This window comes from Anser brachyrhynchus, assembly GCF_964034855.1.
Source record: "Anser brachyrhynchus genome assembly, chromosome: 5".
NCBI lineage: Eukaryota > Metazoa > Chordata > Aves > Anseriformes > Anatidae > Anser > Anser brachyrhynchus.
The window spans coordinates 31,013,252-31,028,599 of NC_137699.1; the positions used below are offsets into that span (position 1 = coordinate 31,013,252).

The following is a 15,348-nucleotide window of genomic DNA, read 5'->3' on the forward strand; positions in this document are numbered from 1 at the left end:
ACCTGGACCTTTGTGTTTCTTAGCCCTCACATGTCCTTCTGTTCTGCTCTTTCTGGTAGCGTATCCCGTCATATGCCTGCTGCCCAGTGCCCACGGCCCCTGTGCGAACTGGACCACTCGCTGGTACTTTGTGACTGTCGTTGGCAAGTGCAACCGCTTTTGGTACGGCGGCTGTCATGGCAATAAAAACAGCTTTGCCTCGGAGGAGGAGTGCATGAGAGTATGCCACAACTCGGGGGGGGTCAGCCCCCTGGCGCGCCAGCCCTATTCTGGCACAGGAGCCCTGCAGCAGCAGGACGCCGGCTCCCGCTCTCACACAGGGAACTCCCGGGGTCAGCAGCCACCGCTGAGAGAGTCTGCAAGTCAGAGCCAAGAAGGAAGAGCCTATGACGCTTTACAGCCCCCACAGAACAGACACGGAGGGGACAGCTGGAGGAGCGAGGTGCTGCCAGAGACTGTGCAAAGGACTGGTGTGCTGGAGAGCCAGCGCTGGGGCACCCAGCAAAGTCGATTGAACAGCCTGAGCCAGCTGCACTTGGTGTCGGAAACGGCAGTGCCTGGGCCCCCAGAGAGGCAGAGCAGCAGTGGCCAGCAGGTGCTGCCACATGAAGGCAAGCAGTGGCATAAGGCTTTTGGAGCAGATGCTTCCGTAACGGAGGGCTTGGGCCACCAGGTGTCTGCAGACTCACTCCCAGCACGGGGTCTGCACAGGTGATTTTTTTTTTTTCCTCTTTTCTGCCCGCTCATTGTGAAGCATCAGTGCAGCTTCCTCTGGAGTGGAAGTGTAGACCCAGCCAGGACCAGCTAGCCACGCAACAGATTGGCTATAAATGTGTCCCTTTGGTAAATCGAGTCATCCAGGCCCTGGAGTTAATCTGCTTTCCCATTCCTTGCACTCTCATTGCTCTCTGACAGCACTGGAAGTAGTGTGTGTGAAAAGACTGCAGGATGCTGGGGCCCTTGTTCGGGAGGCATTCCTGTACTGTAAATGAAAATCCATAGGTGGTTTGCTTGTTCTGACCAATAAATTTAGTTGACTCTCTGACTTCAGAGCCTTTATCTCAGCACTGCATGCAGCAGCAGGGGGTTGTTCCGGGGAAGACTTTAAAATGCAGAGTTTGGGTCAGGATCCAGACAGCATCACCCTGAAAATCAGGTTTGCTTAGAGCTAGATCTGTTTGTGTCTGCACTGGATCTGTGTCTGTGAGCTGAGCTGAGCATAGTTCTCAGAAGAGAGGTTATACGGCTGTGTCTGTCTCCTTAGATTTCTTGTAGCATTCGGTCTGTCCAGACCAGCCTTTGTCATGTAGGAGAGCCGGCTGTGTCTGTCTCCTTAGATTTCTTGTAGCATTCGGTCTGTCCAGACCAGCCTTTGTCATGTAGGAGAGGGCTCCCCGTGTTACAGGACGCATCTGTTCAGAGCTAAATGGGCATCCAGTGCTGCTTTGCACTGCAGTTGGGACTCACCCATCGCCACATTAGAGGACCCAGAGGAGAGAAGGCAGCAGAGGTGCTAATGGAATCACTTTCTCTTTTAAGAGCGATTCTGGAGGAAGCCAAGCCCTCTCTGGTGACAGCAGTCGTGGGACAAAACATCCAGCTGGTCTGCAAGACAGGCACGTCCCCCTTCTCCAGAGTGGAGTGGATGAAGGATGGCCAGCCAGTCTCCTCTGACAGGTGAGCTCAGCTCCCTTCGTTGTAGAGTTCACAGTCCTTGCTGGGCAGAGTGCCAAACATGCTTAAATGGTTGCCCACTTTCTTTGTAATCTCATTGTTAACATTCTTTGGGGGAAAAAAAAAAAGGAAAGAAGGATTGATAAAGGAACAAGCTCATGTACTGACCTAACAGCACCCCGAACATGAGCTGTCCACCTGGCCTGTGCATGGCAGAGAGAGAGACACTCTGCAATAGTATTGAGGCATTGGGCAGTGTTTTGGGGCAGCACTTGTTCTGCCCCCTAACAAGGCGCCAACGAATTGACTTGTGGGCAGTTACACAGAAAAACGTTGGCTGTGTAGGATTCTTCTTGGTCACCACTAAGTAGTCCAGGTTGAAGCTCATAGCCAAATAAGTTCCTCTGGCTGGAATTTTCTGGTACTGTCATCTAAAATGCAATGCTTTTAAAAGCATTTTTAAAGCCTTTTGTCCTGGGAAATCTGTTTCCTGCAACAGTTTGGTTCCAGAGAGTCACTTTTTGTTATGAAAATCACAGTTGTTAAGAAAAGCCAAGTTCTGCTTTTATGTTTGCAAATGACTGCTGGGGCTCGAGCTCCTGCCTGGAAGGGCAATTTCCCTCCTCATGGGAGAGGATCGCTGAAAGCAGTTCCCTATTTTCCCATCTCAGTTTCCTCTCTGTTCCTGACCTCCTTTCTGCTGCACTTATTTCCCCTGCCTGTGACCCCTCTGTGGTCAACAGTGTTTTGTTGTTTCTAAGCTGGGGAGGGCACTACATGCTGGTGGTTTATGTAACGCCAGCTTGAAGGCTGCTCTGCCTTGGCCAGGCAGAGGCCGTTAATCCCTGCTCCCGTTGCAGGCACACCTACCAGTCCGACAGCTCCTTAGTTATCAGCCACAGCAAGCCAGAGGACGCCGGGACTTACACGTGCCTCGTTTCTGATGGGAAGACGGAGAGACGGCAGATTCAGTTACAGATCATAGGTGATTTATCTTCTGCTTGAGACCAAAGAGGTAGCTCAGGGCTCCCTGATAACAGACACTGACAACGGGGGCAGTAAAGCCAATCGCAGGAGCAAACTTCCTTTGCTGCCACGCTGCGCTAGCGGCATTGCCTTCGCTCCATAGCAATGGTGTCCCGAGGTGACACAGCCAGTCTCCTGTGCTCTACAGGAGCCAAGAGGGAGAGCGGAGGTAGCAGGGATTCTTCTGGCGTTGTGTCATGATAAAGCCCTTGCTGAAAAGTATTTCCCCCCCTGTAGAGCCATCCCAATGCCTGGAATTGTGGTTTGCCTGTGACCTGCCCCATTTCCAGCGTAACAGGCATGTTGTCCTGCCTGAGAGCCATCAGTGCCCTCCTGAACCCAGACAGGAGGCCACAGAAAAGGGCTCTCTGCAGTTTGCTGTGCCCTCCATCTTGCTCTAACGTGACCAGTTTGCCATAGCTGCCCTTGTTGGTGCATTTATGTTTTGTTTTGCCAAAACAAGTCCTTCTGGGTAACAGGTTATTCCCTGTTGCAAAGAAGCCATGTCTTGTTTAAGAAACAAAACCAAAAAAATGCAAAAGATTGGTCTAAAAAGATGGGTCAGCAAGCCACCCTTTGCAGCCTTCAGTCCTGAGACGTACCTTGTCACAGCAATGGCTCAGAGGGCAGAAGGCAATGTGGCCTAAGGGGTGCTGCAACATACTCGCTGACAGAGGAGAGAAAGGCGCCTAAAAATGCTTGCCTGCAGGTCTGTGACTCTCATTAGTCAACAGCACAGGCTCACTGCACTAGTCAGTCGGAAAACAGATGGCTGAAGGGCTCCTTGGCTCCAGTTCAGCAAGCTCTCCCAAGCTCACAGAAACCCTACGCAAGAGGTCACAGTAAGAAGGGTCTTTTTATTCACATATGGCATTTTATTTTGAATAGAGTACCAGAGTGCTGTTCTGGCAGAGGGTGAGAGAGGTCAGGTCCTTCACAAGGAAAATCAGCAGCACCAAGAGCTATCCAGAGGCGGGAAGGTTGTGCAGGCAGCCAGCTCCTCCGTGCATCCACAATTCGCATATAGGTGAGTTCACACACAGCAACAGTTTGTCCCCCGTGCCCAGCTGATGAACCATATGGCATCTCTTCATGTAGAAAAACTGAAGATTGGAAAGGTCCCGGGTCAGCTGTTCTGGGGCACAGTTGGGAGGCAAGGAAGACTGAACTGTTGACGACAGGAGCAGGCAAAGATCCCGGTTGCAAGCTGTCTTCTGTCCTCCCAAGGGTCCCTTGAAAGAAGCAGATCCTGAGCAAAGATGCTCAGGGAAGCTGACAGCAAAGGAGCCAGGTTCAAACAAATATAGAAATGTCAGGGGCAGCATCTTTAGCTGTTCAACTTAGTGCAGCCAGAAAGAGAAACCCCTTCTGGGAAAAAAGAAAGCAAAGCAAGTGTGAACTGCTTAACTAGCACAAAATAGACATATGTATATTTTTTAAAAAAAGCTCCAGATACTTTTAATCCCCACCCATTTATTTTAAATATTTTGTGAACAAACGAGTTTGACTCAAGCTGTCTTCTCATGTACTGGGTGGAATACTTTGTAGCTTCCTGCCTGTTTCTCTGATGCTTCTAGGTCCTGCAGAAATAAAAGAGTAAAAGCTGCTTTTGCCTTAAATGCAGCACACTGGGGCTCCAAACTAAATGGGACCGTGATTTGATCCCTCTCTGTTTTTGACTTTGCAACCAAAACCCCAGCCAATTTGCTGAACTCTCCAGTAACCTCCTTAGCTGCTTCTGCCTAAAAGCAGAAAGAAGTGATTCATTGAATTAAGAACATTGAATTAAGGCTCTTTGGTATTGTTTTTTGAGATCAAGAATTCAGGTCAGAGGATGGGGGTTGGGGAGATGATGTTTTCTTTGACTCTGGGAACATCATGGCTTAGTTCTCTTCCGAAATGGTGTTTATCTGTAGTTAAAAGAGAGCAAAGAGCATGAGGAGATGAGTGGTGTAAAAGCCTGTGTCCAGCCTTTCAGCTGCATACAGTGGATGCCCTTGCATGCAGTCAGACAGGTGATTGCAATGGGCTTGTCATACCCCCCCAAAAATATTTGTTTTCATGTGCCAGACAAGCACCTGGGGGGAAGCCTGCTTGGTGCCCTGTTCTCAGGGGCTTTGTGCCGTTTGCTGTGTGTTTATGGTGTTAATGCTTCCGAGGATTTTAGCCAGAGGGATGCTCTGGGTTGCTGTCCCTGAAGGGTTAAGTTGCCTGGCAGGAGTGCAGCACCACGCTGTGCTGAACCGGAGCAGGATTTGATAGAGGCTGCTTTTTTCTGAGGGTGGTGAGTGTTGTTTATGGCAAGTATTAGAGCTCTGATGGGAGCAGGGAGACCGCCCTTTCCCATTGGAGGCAAAAAATAAGGTTTGTGATTAAAAAGGCCTTGTGCTGAAGGTCAGATGCTGAATGAAAAAGCTGATGCATCTTTTGCTGTGCTTGTGGACTTTGCAGGTTGAAAATGGATAAGAGCGAGCCCTCAGTGGTGGAGGCCAGCGTCGGGGAGAGAGTCAGACTGCCCTGCGCAGTGGAAGCATCGCCAGCTCTCACCATCGAGTGGCAGAAAGATGGGCAGCCCCTCTCCTCTCCCAGGTGAGCTCCCAGATGGCTCTACCATACCTACAGGCAGGTTTGTGGGGAGGAGAGCCCCAATCTCCTGTTTCCTTCCTGAAGGAACAGCTCTGCTGGCCATGCAGGTAGGGCCCATTGTGCTTTATGCCGGGCAGCTTCATCTGTTAGGGCCAGACAGTACTGCCTGACTGCCCTAGCTTCAGTCACCGGTCAGAGCCTGAACATTGAGCTCGCAAGTGAACAGCTGTGATAGAGAGTCTACAAGTGAGCCGAAGCTGGAATTCGTTCACCTACAAGATTAGCAAAAAAGAGGAAACTTGCCAAAAAACACCTGTTATGCAAAACAGAGCAGAGACTCGCAGCAAACAAAGAGATCAGGGTGCCTGCAGTGAACTTCCAGAGCTTTTTATGCTGCTGTCCTGCAACTTCACCTGCTGCTCCCAGAAAACCAGCTATAGCCAAAAGCTTTTCCGGAGGTCACAGCACTGGTGGTGGGATTTCAGGGCCAAGGGTTGTATTGCAGATAGAACTGGGCTGCTGCTAAATCTTCGCTCAGTGTTACTACAAAGTTGTGCGCAAGGCACAGCCTCAGTTCTGGTGGCTGGAGTCCCACCCTGGCCCAAGCGCAGGCTGAGGAGGTTTCTGGTTTTGTCCCTCAGGCACAGGCAGCAGTCAGACGGGGCACTGGTCATCAGCCGGCTCAGCGCTGAAGATGGTGGCTTCTTCACCTGCATCGCCTCCAACGGACATGACCAGGACCAGCGTCAGGTCCTGCTCCGACCTCTAGGTACCAAACGGGTGGCAGTGTTGCGTGTCTGTACACACACGTGTGCACACTGTGAAACAGGGAGGGCTGGGCAGAGCGTGGGTTTCTGCTCTGGTGATGCCTCTTGGCTTCATACCTCATGTTTAACAGGCAGCTTGAGGGCGACGGAAGAGTGAGGTTCTTCTACCCAATGTAATCTGATGTGCCTAGTAGATCATGGTGCTCCAGACAGCTGAGAAGACGGACTGCTAGCACAGTGAGAGTGGCTCTTGAGCCTCATTTTTAGGATGCTGGTACGGAATGGGTACAGCAGAAGCAAGAGGCAATAGGGAGGCAGTTCTGCGCACATGGTGTGCTTGTGTCCAGCTGGAGGAAAAAGCTGTTTGAAACCTCTGCTGCTTGCGCTGGCTTGGGCCAAAGCCCTTAGGAAATACGACATTCCCCACAGCAATAGCTGTCAGAACTCCCAGCGTGCTGGTTCAAAGGCCTCGAAGCCTGTAGCTCACCACAGCATATGTTGGACTCTTCCCATGAGGGAATGCGTGGCATTGTCTCCTTGCTAGTGATGATTTCCCTTCTGGCCTAGGAGAACTGAGGATCTCTGGCCTTATGCCAAGCATCACGGTACCCGAGGGAGAAACTGCTCAACTTCGCTGTACGGTGACTGGCAACAATGTGAACATAAGGTGGTCAAGGTGAGCAAAAATGAGACAGAGCTGGCCTTCCCTTCTCTTCTTGAACCTCATCACTTATCCTCCAACTAATAATGCAGGATGCCTGCCAGGTAAGGGAGAAAACCATGGTTCTCAGCCCCAGCTGGCATCACCCACCCTTTCCTAACCAACTTGACCATTACCCTAAAAATCCTAGGCAGATCCTAGAAGAGTGGTCACCAAGTTCACATTCCAGTCACATGAGGAGGAAAGCAGACTTTGAGCTAAGATTATATATTAATGTAATGTGTATACATATACACATTACAATAGCAAAAATTAAAGTTAGAAACCAGAGGATGATTTTTGGTTGGTCTTTAGAACACTCTCTGTGGCTAACCCTAGCAAACGTTTTAGCCCCTGCAAGAATAGCATCTCTTCTCCCAGCTTTGTGCTGTAACAATTCTCCCCCTCTACTGTCAGGCGGGAGCAAATGGGAATTTAAAGTGTTTTGGTAAGGGTAAAGGCTGTGTCCTCTTCTCATGATGTTTTACAGTGAAAATGAGTTTGTGCAAGTATGTGGTGGGTTGGGTAGTGTTTTTTTTTCCCTATTTGAAAAAAATCAGTTCCATTTTGAAGCTTTCTTGCAAAGGATCCACGGAGATGGATTAGTAATTGTTTCAATCCCTCTAGTCCCAAGCGGTAGGACTGAAGTGGGCCATCTCACAAAAAGAGCTATTCTTCCATATGTAAGTTTGGTATTTGAGTCAACAAAATGATGCAAGTATCAGTATGAATGAAACTTTTTTCAGTGAATAAAATTTACTTTCCTTGGTAACTGGGAGTCCATAGTTCAGGCAGTTTTCTTGCCATGCACAGAGTATTCCAGGAGGAGCAGAACAGATACAATCTTGCTGATATTTTAAACATTTTTAAACAGACTTTTAAGGGAGAGGAAGGAGGTTGCATTGCTCACTGCCCTGTATGTTCCTCAGGCATATGCACAGCTATCAATGCCTGCCAAACAAGCACTGCCAGACCACAACCTGGAGAGAGGGAAACGCACCCTGGATTTTCTCTTAGTTCCTCAAACCTCAGAAATGTGTCATACTGGAAAAGGCAAAGGCTTTATACAGAGCACACAGCTAGCTGCCTCCCATGGAGGCAGTGGGCTAATAAGCAGACTCGCTCAGGCTCAAATTACTACCTAATTGCAGAGCCAGGTTATGGCAAAAGACGAGGTCTTCCTTTGCACTGAATTTGTAACAATTCACCCCTTTCATGAAGCATCAGTTTCCAAACAGCACAGAGGTTTCTTTAGCTCCCATGGGTGGGAACAGTGGTACAAAATGCTTTTCATTGCAGGAATGGTGTCCCAATGCGGGCAGACGGTCACCACATCCACCTGTCCCAGGATGGAAGCCTGATCATAAGCAACGTTCAGTTGGCTGACGAGGGATCCTACACGTGCAGCGCCTACAGCAGCAGCAACTCCGTCAGTGCCAGCACCGAGGTGAAAGTGCTGAGGAACAGGCCTAGTCGTGAGTACAACTTGTCCTCCCTGCTTCTCCAGCACAGGGCCTGCCTCTTGGCCATTGCTGTAAGGCTGCCCACTGTGTGCCCGTCCACCACCAATCTCTGAAACTGGGGAGCAGCAGGAGCCTCTGGGTGAGCTCAAAAGCAGGGTGGTGGAAACAAACCTCCCCGCCAGGGCACTGGGAACCTCAGAAATCAATCCCAGAAACTGCATTCTCTTTCTTTGTCTAACCAGAGGTGTCAGTTTCTCTTACCCATCCTTGATGTTGGACTGTATTTAAAATAACACCCTTAGAGCTGTCAGGGTGGAGAGAGCAGGAACCTGCTGTGTTTTTTGAGAGGGAAATGAAACCTGAGGACAAGCTGGGGGACTGTGTTTTCAGCTGTCTTTACCTTTTGCTTGGCTGCAGCAGCTGTGAATCACGTTGTGGACCTGAGCAGAGAGTGCGTGGACCAGCCACACCTCGCCAACTGTGACCTGATCGTGCAGGCCCAGCTCTGCAGTAACGAGTACTACTCCAGCTTCTGCTGCGCTAGCTGCTCTCACTACAAGCCGCAGGCCAGCCCGCCGCGTCACAGCGGGTGACAGAGACCTCCAAGGCCACACGAAACAACAGGTGACTGAATACAAGACAGGAATTCTGAACTCTGTCCTTGTACTGCATGAAACTGTTTCGGGAGCTCCGTCCTGCTTGAAAGCTCAAGAGGGTGAATGTAACACTGTAGGGGGTGTAACCATGGAAAGGTGGGAGAACCACCATCCTCCAGCTTACTGCTAACTTCTTCCCCTCCCCACCCCACTCCCTTATGCCTTGCAATAGCTAACCCATCTCCTCACGTAACAGTAGTTGTTGTTCATGGAGGCAGGTGATGCTGGGAATGTAAGGACTGTGACTTTAGAGAGGGCAGATAACCAGCATAAAAGAGAAAGAGCCTGATTCTTCACATAAGGAAGGAGAGAATAGCTCTTAACAAAAGGAAAAAAAAAGTCTGAAGTGTCTGTAGGTGGGCCTGAACTGTCTCAACTAAAGCACTAATGATTGAGGAACATTTATAATCCTGGGGAGCATTTTCCATCTAAATGCAAAGAACTCTAGCCATTAGAAACAGCTTGATGTGTATAAAGTTAGTGTTCATGTCCTCTGAGAGTACAAGCTCTAACGATGCAGCTGTAATGTCACATACTGTACCTTTTTTATTGCAATACTCAGATAAATTTCTGTTTGGGTCAGTTTGGTTTCTACTTGAATGTGTTCAGCTTTGAAATGCAGAAGCAATGCTTCACAGAAAGCTTAGGACAAAATGGAAGAATACTTTTAGCCCTTTCTAAATGGTAGGGACAATTTAGATGAATATAGGATCATTATTATCTGTTCTGAGATGCTGCAATTTAAATATAAAAATCTCTGGAAAGGATTATCATTATTATATATTATTGTTTTTATTTCAGAGGCAGAACAGTGCTGTTGAATTTAATGCAAAGATAGGCTCTGTGGTAGCATTGTGCTGCTTGGAGAGGCAAATAATATGTACATACAAAGAGTTGTAGGGTACTTTACTTGCTGGAATAAACTTCCTAATGATCTGCTCCAGTCTCAGTTAAGTTCAAGAACGCCTGGCTCTGCACGGGTCCTGGGCTGATTGTTGCTGATACGTGCTAAGAAATGAGGACTTCCAGATGCGGAGCAGCTATAGCTGAAAAGCATCCGTCACGTCTGGGCTAAGACAGAGCGGTAGCTATCTGCGTATGAGGCTCTGAAAGAGAAATTCTCAGGCATTAAGCTAGGTGTGGGTGTGGAGGGTGATATTACATGATGATTTGTTGACCCAGGTGACCAGGCATTTGGTATCTTCAGTATCTCAAAATGGAATTAAAACTTCCAAGCAAAACCACTTTTTTTTTTACAGCCTCCAGAAACATGGTTTCACCCTTAGACCCAGCAGCGACTCCACTTTCCTTATGCCACACTCCCTGCTCAGCCTTGGAGAGGTTACTCATAATAATTAGCACCACATCCCCATTTATTATATGTATAGATGTAGCTGTACATCTAGGCCAGTACAGTGATGTGTAGCGTTGGTGTTTGCAGGTGGGTGGTAAGGATTTGTTTTTTTGTGGTTGGGTTGGTTTTGTTTTTCTTCCTACTCTGCTGCTTTAATTTATGGCTTCTACGGAAGGAATCTAATTCTGGGCTGTGATCACACTGCTCTCCGCGCCTTCAGCCCAGAACCAGCGCTCAGGGCAGCAGTAATACATGGGTGTAAATCCCCAGGCTTGGCAGCCTAAAGCTGGCTTGGACGCTAAATCCAGTAAATCAGTTTAGCTGCATCTAAAAATAAGAACTACTAACCTAATGATTGCACTCTCTTCAGCACAGGTATGGCTTCAGGACTGGACACAATGCTTTAAGATGTGAACACACCAAACAGTCTCGAAGCAATCCAGTAAAGGAGCAACAGGTGACACGGTCAAACAGCTATTTGGGGCATTTTTTATTTTCACTTTTTGAGGCCAATGATAGAGTCTGCTTGCTAGAAATGACAAAACTTATTTTCAATGAAGACCCTTCAATTTGGCAATTAGGAAAAACTTCCTCTGCTCTAAGTCATAGAATGTTACAGTGACAAGTTGTGACGTTGCATTCATTGACTATTTGAGGACAACTCAAGCCCTGAGATAAATTCTAATTGTGTTTGTACATAAATTTGCATTTAACATTGCAAAATGGCGCTCTGTACAGGATGTTTTGGTATATAGTATAACTCTGCCTTTAGAGACCACAGACTAATGTAAAATTGTGTAAATTCCAGTCATGTGTGGCAGGTATAGAGGGGAGTTAAGGTCTGTGAACCTTCTCAGGAAGATGGTTAGCCGTTGATTATGCTTACATCAGATCCCTTTCTCCCAGGATAAGCAGTTGTTTCTGTAATAAATCTCTTTCTACTCTGTCAGAGGCTCTATTTTTATACGAGTTAAATAGTTAGCTTTCATTTGAGCTGTATGGCTACATACAACACAGTCAGGGAGTGCTACCTCAAGCCTGGTGAGGTCTGTAATGGGCACCTGTATTCTGACGGACTGGACTTTACAACTGAAGGTACTTTTTTTTTCCTTGTTGTTTATTCTCTGACCTCTTTCAGATGTGTAACCATAGTAAAAAGGACAGTATTTGAAGGCGTGCAGTTCACTGCTTCAAATACATGCCATGACTATAATAGTTAACTAAGGGGTGTTTGTATTTTGTCTATTTAGCAAGCTGAGATTTTCCTTCTACGTAGCATCACTTAACTTCCTAACTGTTTAATTTTTGATTTGCAAATCAAGATAGCGGTTTTCCTCCCTAAACAATGGATTGTAGGAAGGTCACAGATACCTCCTTTGCTGTTATCCCCTAGGCAGGGGAAGGGTGTAACTGCAGTGGGCTATTTTCATCTGATTGCTGGACACTGCTGTAAAAGTCTAGGGAACTGACAGGAAAAACAAAAACAAAAAAAAAATCTATAACATTTTATTATAAATGTTAGTTCTCCAAGCATGTATGACCAAGTATTCACTTGCTTTTCGACAGCTAAGTATTGAGAGCGATTCCAATACCATAAAGAGCGTTGGTCATTACTATTAATACCATACTGAACTTAATTGCTTTATGTAAGAACAAACCTGTGCAGGAAAGAAGCACCAATTTTCTAGACCATGTCACTGTGAGAATCACAGTATGTGTCTAGAAATGGAAACTCCTGGTGAGCTCAAATGCTACGGCCACATCAGGAGACCATTCCTCCCCTTTCAGGTCTGACTTCTTTTCAATGTCTAGAACTACTTCATATGCGTAAGACTGAAGTAAAAACCAATCATACTAAAAGAAAAGGGATCAACTTACTGGTAGAACAGCAAGGAGTGAAAATACATTCTCTTCTCCGGTGGCTGTTAGGGTCTTCACTCCTTTTAAAAGCAAAGGGAAGAAAACCAAACTGAGTTTTCCTTTTTGAATGTTAGTGTGTTCATCCTTGTCTCTCTGTAAATATTCAATTAGAAAATTCAGTGATGCAAACCCAGAATCCAATGTTTTCAGTAAAGCCCTCCTTTGCAGAGCTTTAAATAGCTATGGGTCAAAAGGATATTTGCAAGTTCAGTCCTGAAGTTCAAGGTAACATAACATGGCATACAAAGTAATAAGTGTGCAAATACCAACAGTAAGCTTACAGGTTAGCAGGCAGGGCTTTTCTACAGCCACCTAACAACAGGGAAGAAACCCAAAAGGGCAAATCCCGAAAACAGGGAGTGGGAATAAGACAGGGCTTCACAGACAAGGTTTCTACCACCAACATTTATTTCTGTTAAAGCAGATTATAAATCATCAGTACAAATATATATAACTTACATTTGCTTGTAAGGCCAAAGTTTAAAAGTAAAGTTAAAATGAGATGGATTTCACGATTCACCGGAGGCAGAACCTGGACCAGCTGCAGCCTTAACCACAAGGTTTCACAAATCAGTGGAAAAAAATAAAAACAGAAGTTAAAAAACCTTTAAGATCTATTGACAGACAAACAAAAAAATGGGTTCCTAGGTAGCCCCAGGATGTAGATATGATTACGGTAAGTTGTCACAGTAGTGTTAGAACCAATCGATTAAGACAAGAAAACTGCAGCAATACATGAAAGAAAAAAACATACTATATATATATATATAATATGTAGCTTGATTCCAATAAAAAACAGTTAATTTTCCCCATGGTTTTCAAACCATGACAATACTGTTCTTTAATTTTATTTAAAACTACGATATAATGACTTACTGGTTGTGATTGTTGTTGCAATATGCTACTTACAATGAACAGATAGATACAAGAACAAGCTAGAGCCCCTTTTTCCACCCCCTGATATTACTTACAATAAGAATCAGAGATAAATCAATCTTATATACAATTTCTTACATCCAACCCCCCCCCTTTTTTTTTTTAAACCTTTGGCAAGATTACTTACAACTCATACGGCTTTTAATATCCACTATTTAAAATATCCTAAATGCATAAAAATAAAAATTTTGGCTTTACTTTATTCTTTACATATAATATTCACTTTGTTACTCAAAATGGAAGCTCAACTTTTTCCACAAACCTAGCTTTTGCTAAGCAGGTGACAATCTCCCACCCATACTTCCCCCCCAAACCCCATTTTTCCCTGAGGGGGAATGTCCAGGACTTGCAGGGCATCAGAAGGACACAAATATAAAATGTGCCTTCCTTTCTGTGAGATAACTTGTTTCTGCAGAACAGGCTTCAGGACTGGGTGCCCACCTCTGCTGTGTTTGACGTCCAGCTTTCCAAGTAAGGAGGGAATGCAGACTGGGGTGGCTCCCGGATTCCTTTTAAACGTTAAACTCTGTGTCTGTTTATACCCTCCCCATAACTGCTCCCTCTTTCTAACCCATTTTCACTCGAAGGGACCTTTGGGATTATCAAAGCAAACTGATCAGAAACAGTCCCCTCTGCTCCCTTTATCCCTCTAGCCTAATGTACAATTTATCTACCCCCGTAGGGCTGCTTAAAGTTCGATCTCAAATGTCTTCTGTAAATCACTCGAGAAGGGGTTAGTTGGAGAGGGATTAGTGCGCTGCTTTGCCTTGCCCTCGAGTGCTGCCCACTGCGCTTCAAAGGGGTCTACCTGCGGAGCAGCTGCGGGAGGCTGCGAATGCTTGTCCTCTGCAGCCCACTTGCCACCGTCAACTCCGTTGAAAGCCGCAGAGCCGTTGTGCTGCGCAGGCGGAGTGAAGAAAGGGCTGCTCGTAGCACTGCTGCTTTCGTACTGAGGGAACGTCTGCTGTTTGACAAGACTGGGCGACTGGTGTGGGTGGGCTGCTGGAGTGTGGCTTGCCGTACCGAAGACGTTGGCTACCATCTGGGAAGGCGTGATTCCCACCACAGGTACGCTCGGGGCTGCGTAGGTCATCCCATTTGCTACAGCGTAGGGCTGAGCTGGAATAAATGGTGGCTGCATGGGCGGTACCACGCCGACCGGCACAGGCTGGGGTGCAATGTAGGTGCTCACGGGGAAGGCTGGTGCTGACTGGGAAGCTGCTGGAGGAGGCTGTAGTAGTGGCTGCGGGGCTGGGGCTGGCTGCTGCTGGGCCCGGACAGTCTTTGAGACCTCTTCCAACCAGCGGTCTGCCTCTGAGGGGGTACGTCTGTGATTTCCTTGGAAGAGACTTGGTGAGGCTGTACCCGAGGAGGTGCCACTCCATTCAGTGCCTGAGAACGAAAGCACGGGAAAGTCATTAATGTTTCTATTCCTCGCCCTTTTATCGGTTAGAAAAAATGGAGGATGCACACAAGGTCAGTCGGGCCACCTCCCTCTGCAGCCAGGAGATCGCTACCCAGAGCCAGAGCATCTCTTTGCAGCCGGTACACTGTTCTGTCACAGGGAGTGTCGGTCAAGAAGGGATGGAGAAAAGTTTCCTCCCTAAAGGGCAGATTTTTGTTTTGTGATGTTTTTGGTTTGTTTTTTTGTTATTATTTTGTTCTTTTCTTTTTTCTTTTTAATAGCAGACGGCTGGAACTTTAGGGCATGAAGAAGAGCTGCCACCTGCCTTCATTACTTAGTGGCAATGATCTAGTCCATAACCTCTAAAATTCCTCTATTAGGGGAATATCAATTTATGCATGTATAGCTCAGGAGTGGTGGACTGCTATAGCACAAAGCTTTATGAAACTTTTTAAGGCTCATTCGCCTTATTTCCTAAATTAAGGCTTTACCCTTTGCAGTACAGCAATGCAATGGCATAAGGAGTTCAAGGCAACATTTCTTTTTTGTCCCATACGTGTTGAAGTGAAGCGTGAGCACTCACTACTATATACATGAACATTTAAGGCAGTGCATCTAATCAAATTGCCATGTAATATATAAACTGTACTTACTATGACTTCCTGTTTATGTTCTTTCTCCATCTCCATTCTTCCCTTAGTCTTTTCACAACTCGTGCTGCTAACCTCTCAAATTCTTTTGCAGTGCTCAATGCTTAACATTTCAGATTTTTCTTCTACAACTACAGCTTTATTTTAACTCATTTATCTTCAGTGATTAAAAAATCACCATCATTTCCATTCCTCCTACGCTTTCAAAACC

General features: G+C 46.6%; 2 protein-coding genes across 32 annotated transcripts in view; one reads left to right on the forward strand and one right to left on the reverse strand.

Moving 5' to 3' along the window:
- PAPLN (papilin, proteoglycan like sulfated glycoprotein) overlaps positions 1–11,172 on the forward strand; it is a 71,540-nt gene extending 60,368 nt beyond the window's left edge. For 8 of the 16 annotated variants that reach the window (XM_080595978.1, XM_080595965.1, XM_080595979.1 and 5 more), the window contains 10 exons: positions 60–711; positions 1,540–1,677; positions 2,535–2,659; positions 3,589–3,727; positions 5,152–5,289; positions 5,928–6,055; positions 6,621–6,729; positions 8,053–8,228; positions 8,634–8,840; positions 10,597–11,172. In XM_080595978.1, the coding sequence (XP_080452104.1) occupies positions 60–711; positions 1,540–1,677; positions 2,535–2,659; positions 3,589–3,727; positions 5,152–5,289; positions 5,928–6,055; positions 6,621–6,729; positions 8,053–8,228; positions 8,634–8,809 (1,781 nt within the window). In that variant the 3' untranslated portion in view covers positions 8,810–8,840; positions 10,597–11,172. The remainder of the gene's footprint in view (positions 1–59; positions 712–1,539; positions 1,678–2,534; positions 2,660–3,588; positions 3,728–5,151; positions 5,290–5,927; positions 6,056–6,620; positions 6,730–8,052; positions 8,229–8,633; positions 8,841–10,596) is intronic. The other 8 variants (XM_080595971.1, XM_080595972.1, XM_080595970.1 and 5 more) reach the window with 5 other exon arrangements.
- A 1,364-nt stretch (positions 11,173–12,536) lies between these two features.
- Positions 12,537–15,348, reverse strand: part of NUMB (NUMB endocytic adaptor protein) — a 95,512-nt gene continuing 92,700 nt past the window's right edge. For all 16 annotated transcript variants that reach the window (XM_080596010.1, XM_080596019.1, XM_080596008.1 and 13 more), the window contains one exon: positions 12,537–14,474. In XM_080596010.1, coding sequence (XP_080452136.1) covers positions 13,771–14,474 — 704 coding nt within the window. In that variant the 3' untranslated portion in view covers positions 12,537–13,770. The remainder of the gene's footprint in view (positions 14,475–15,348) is intronic.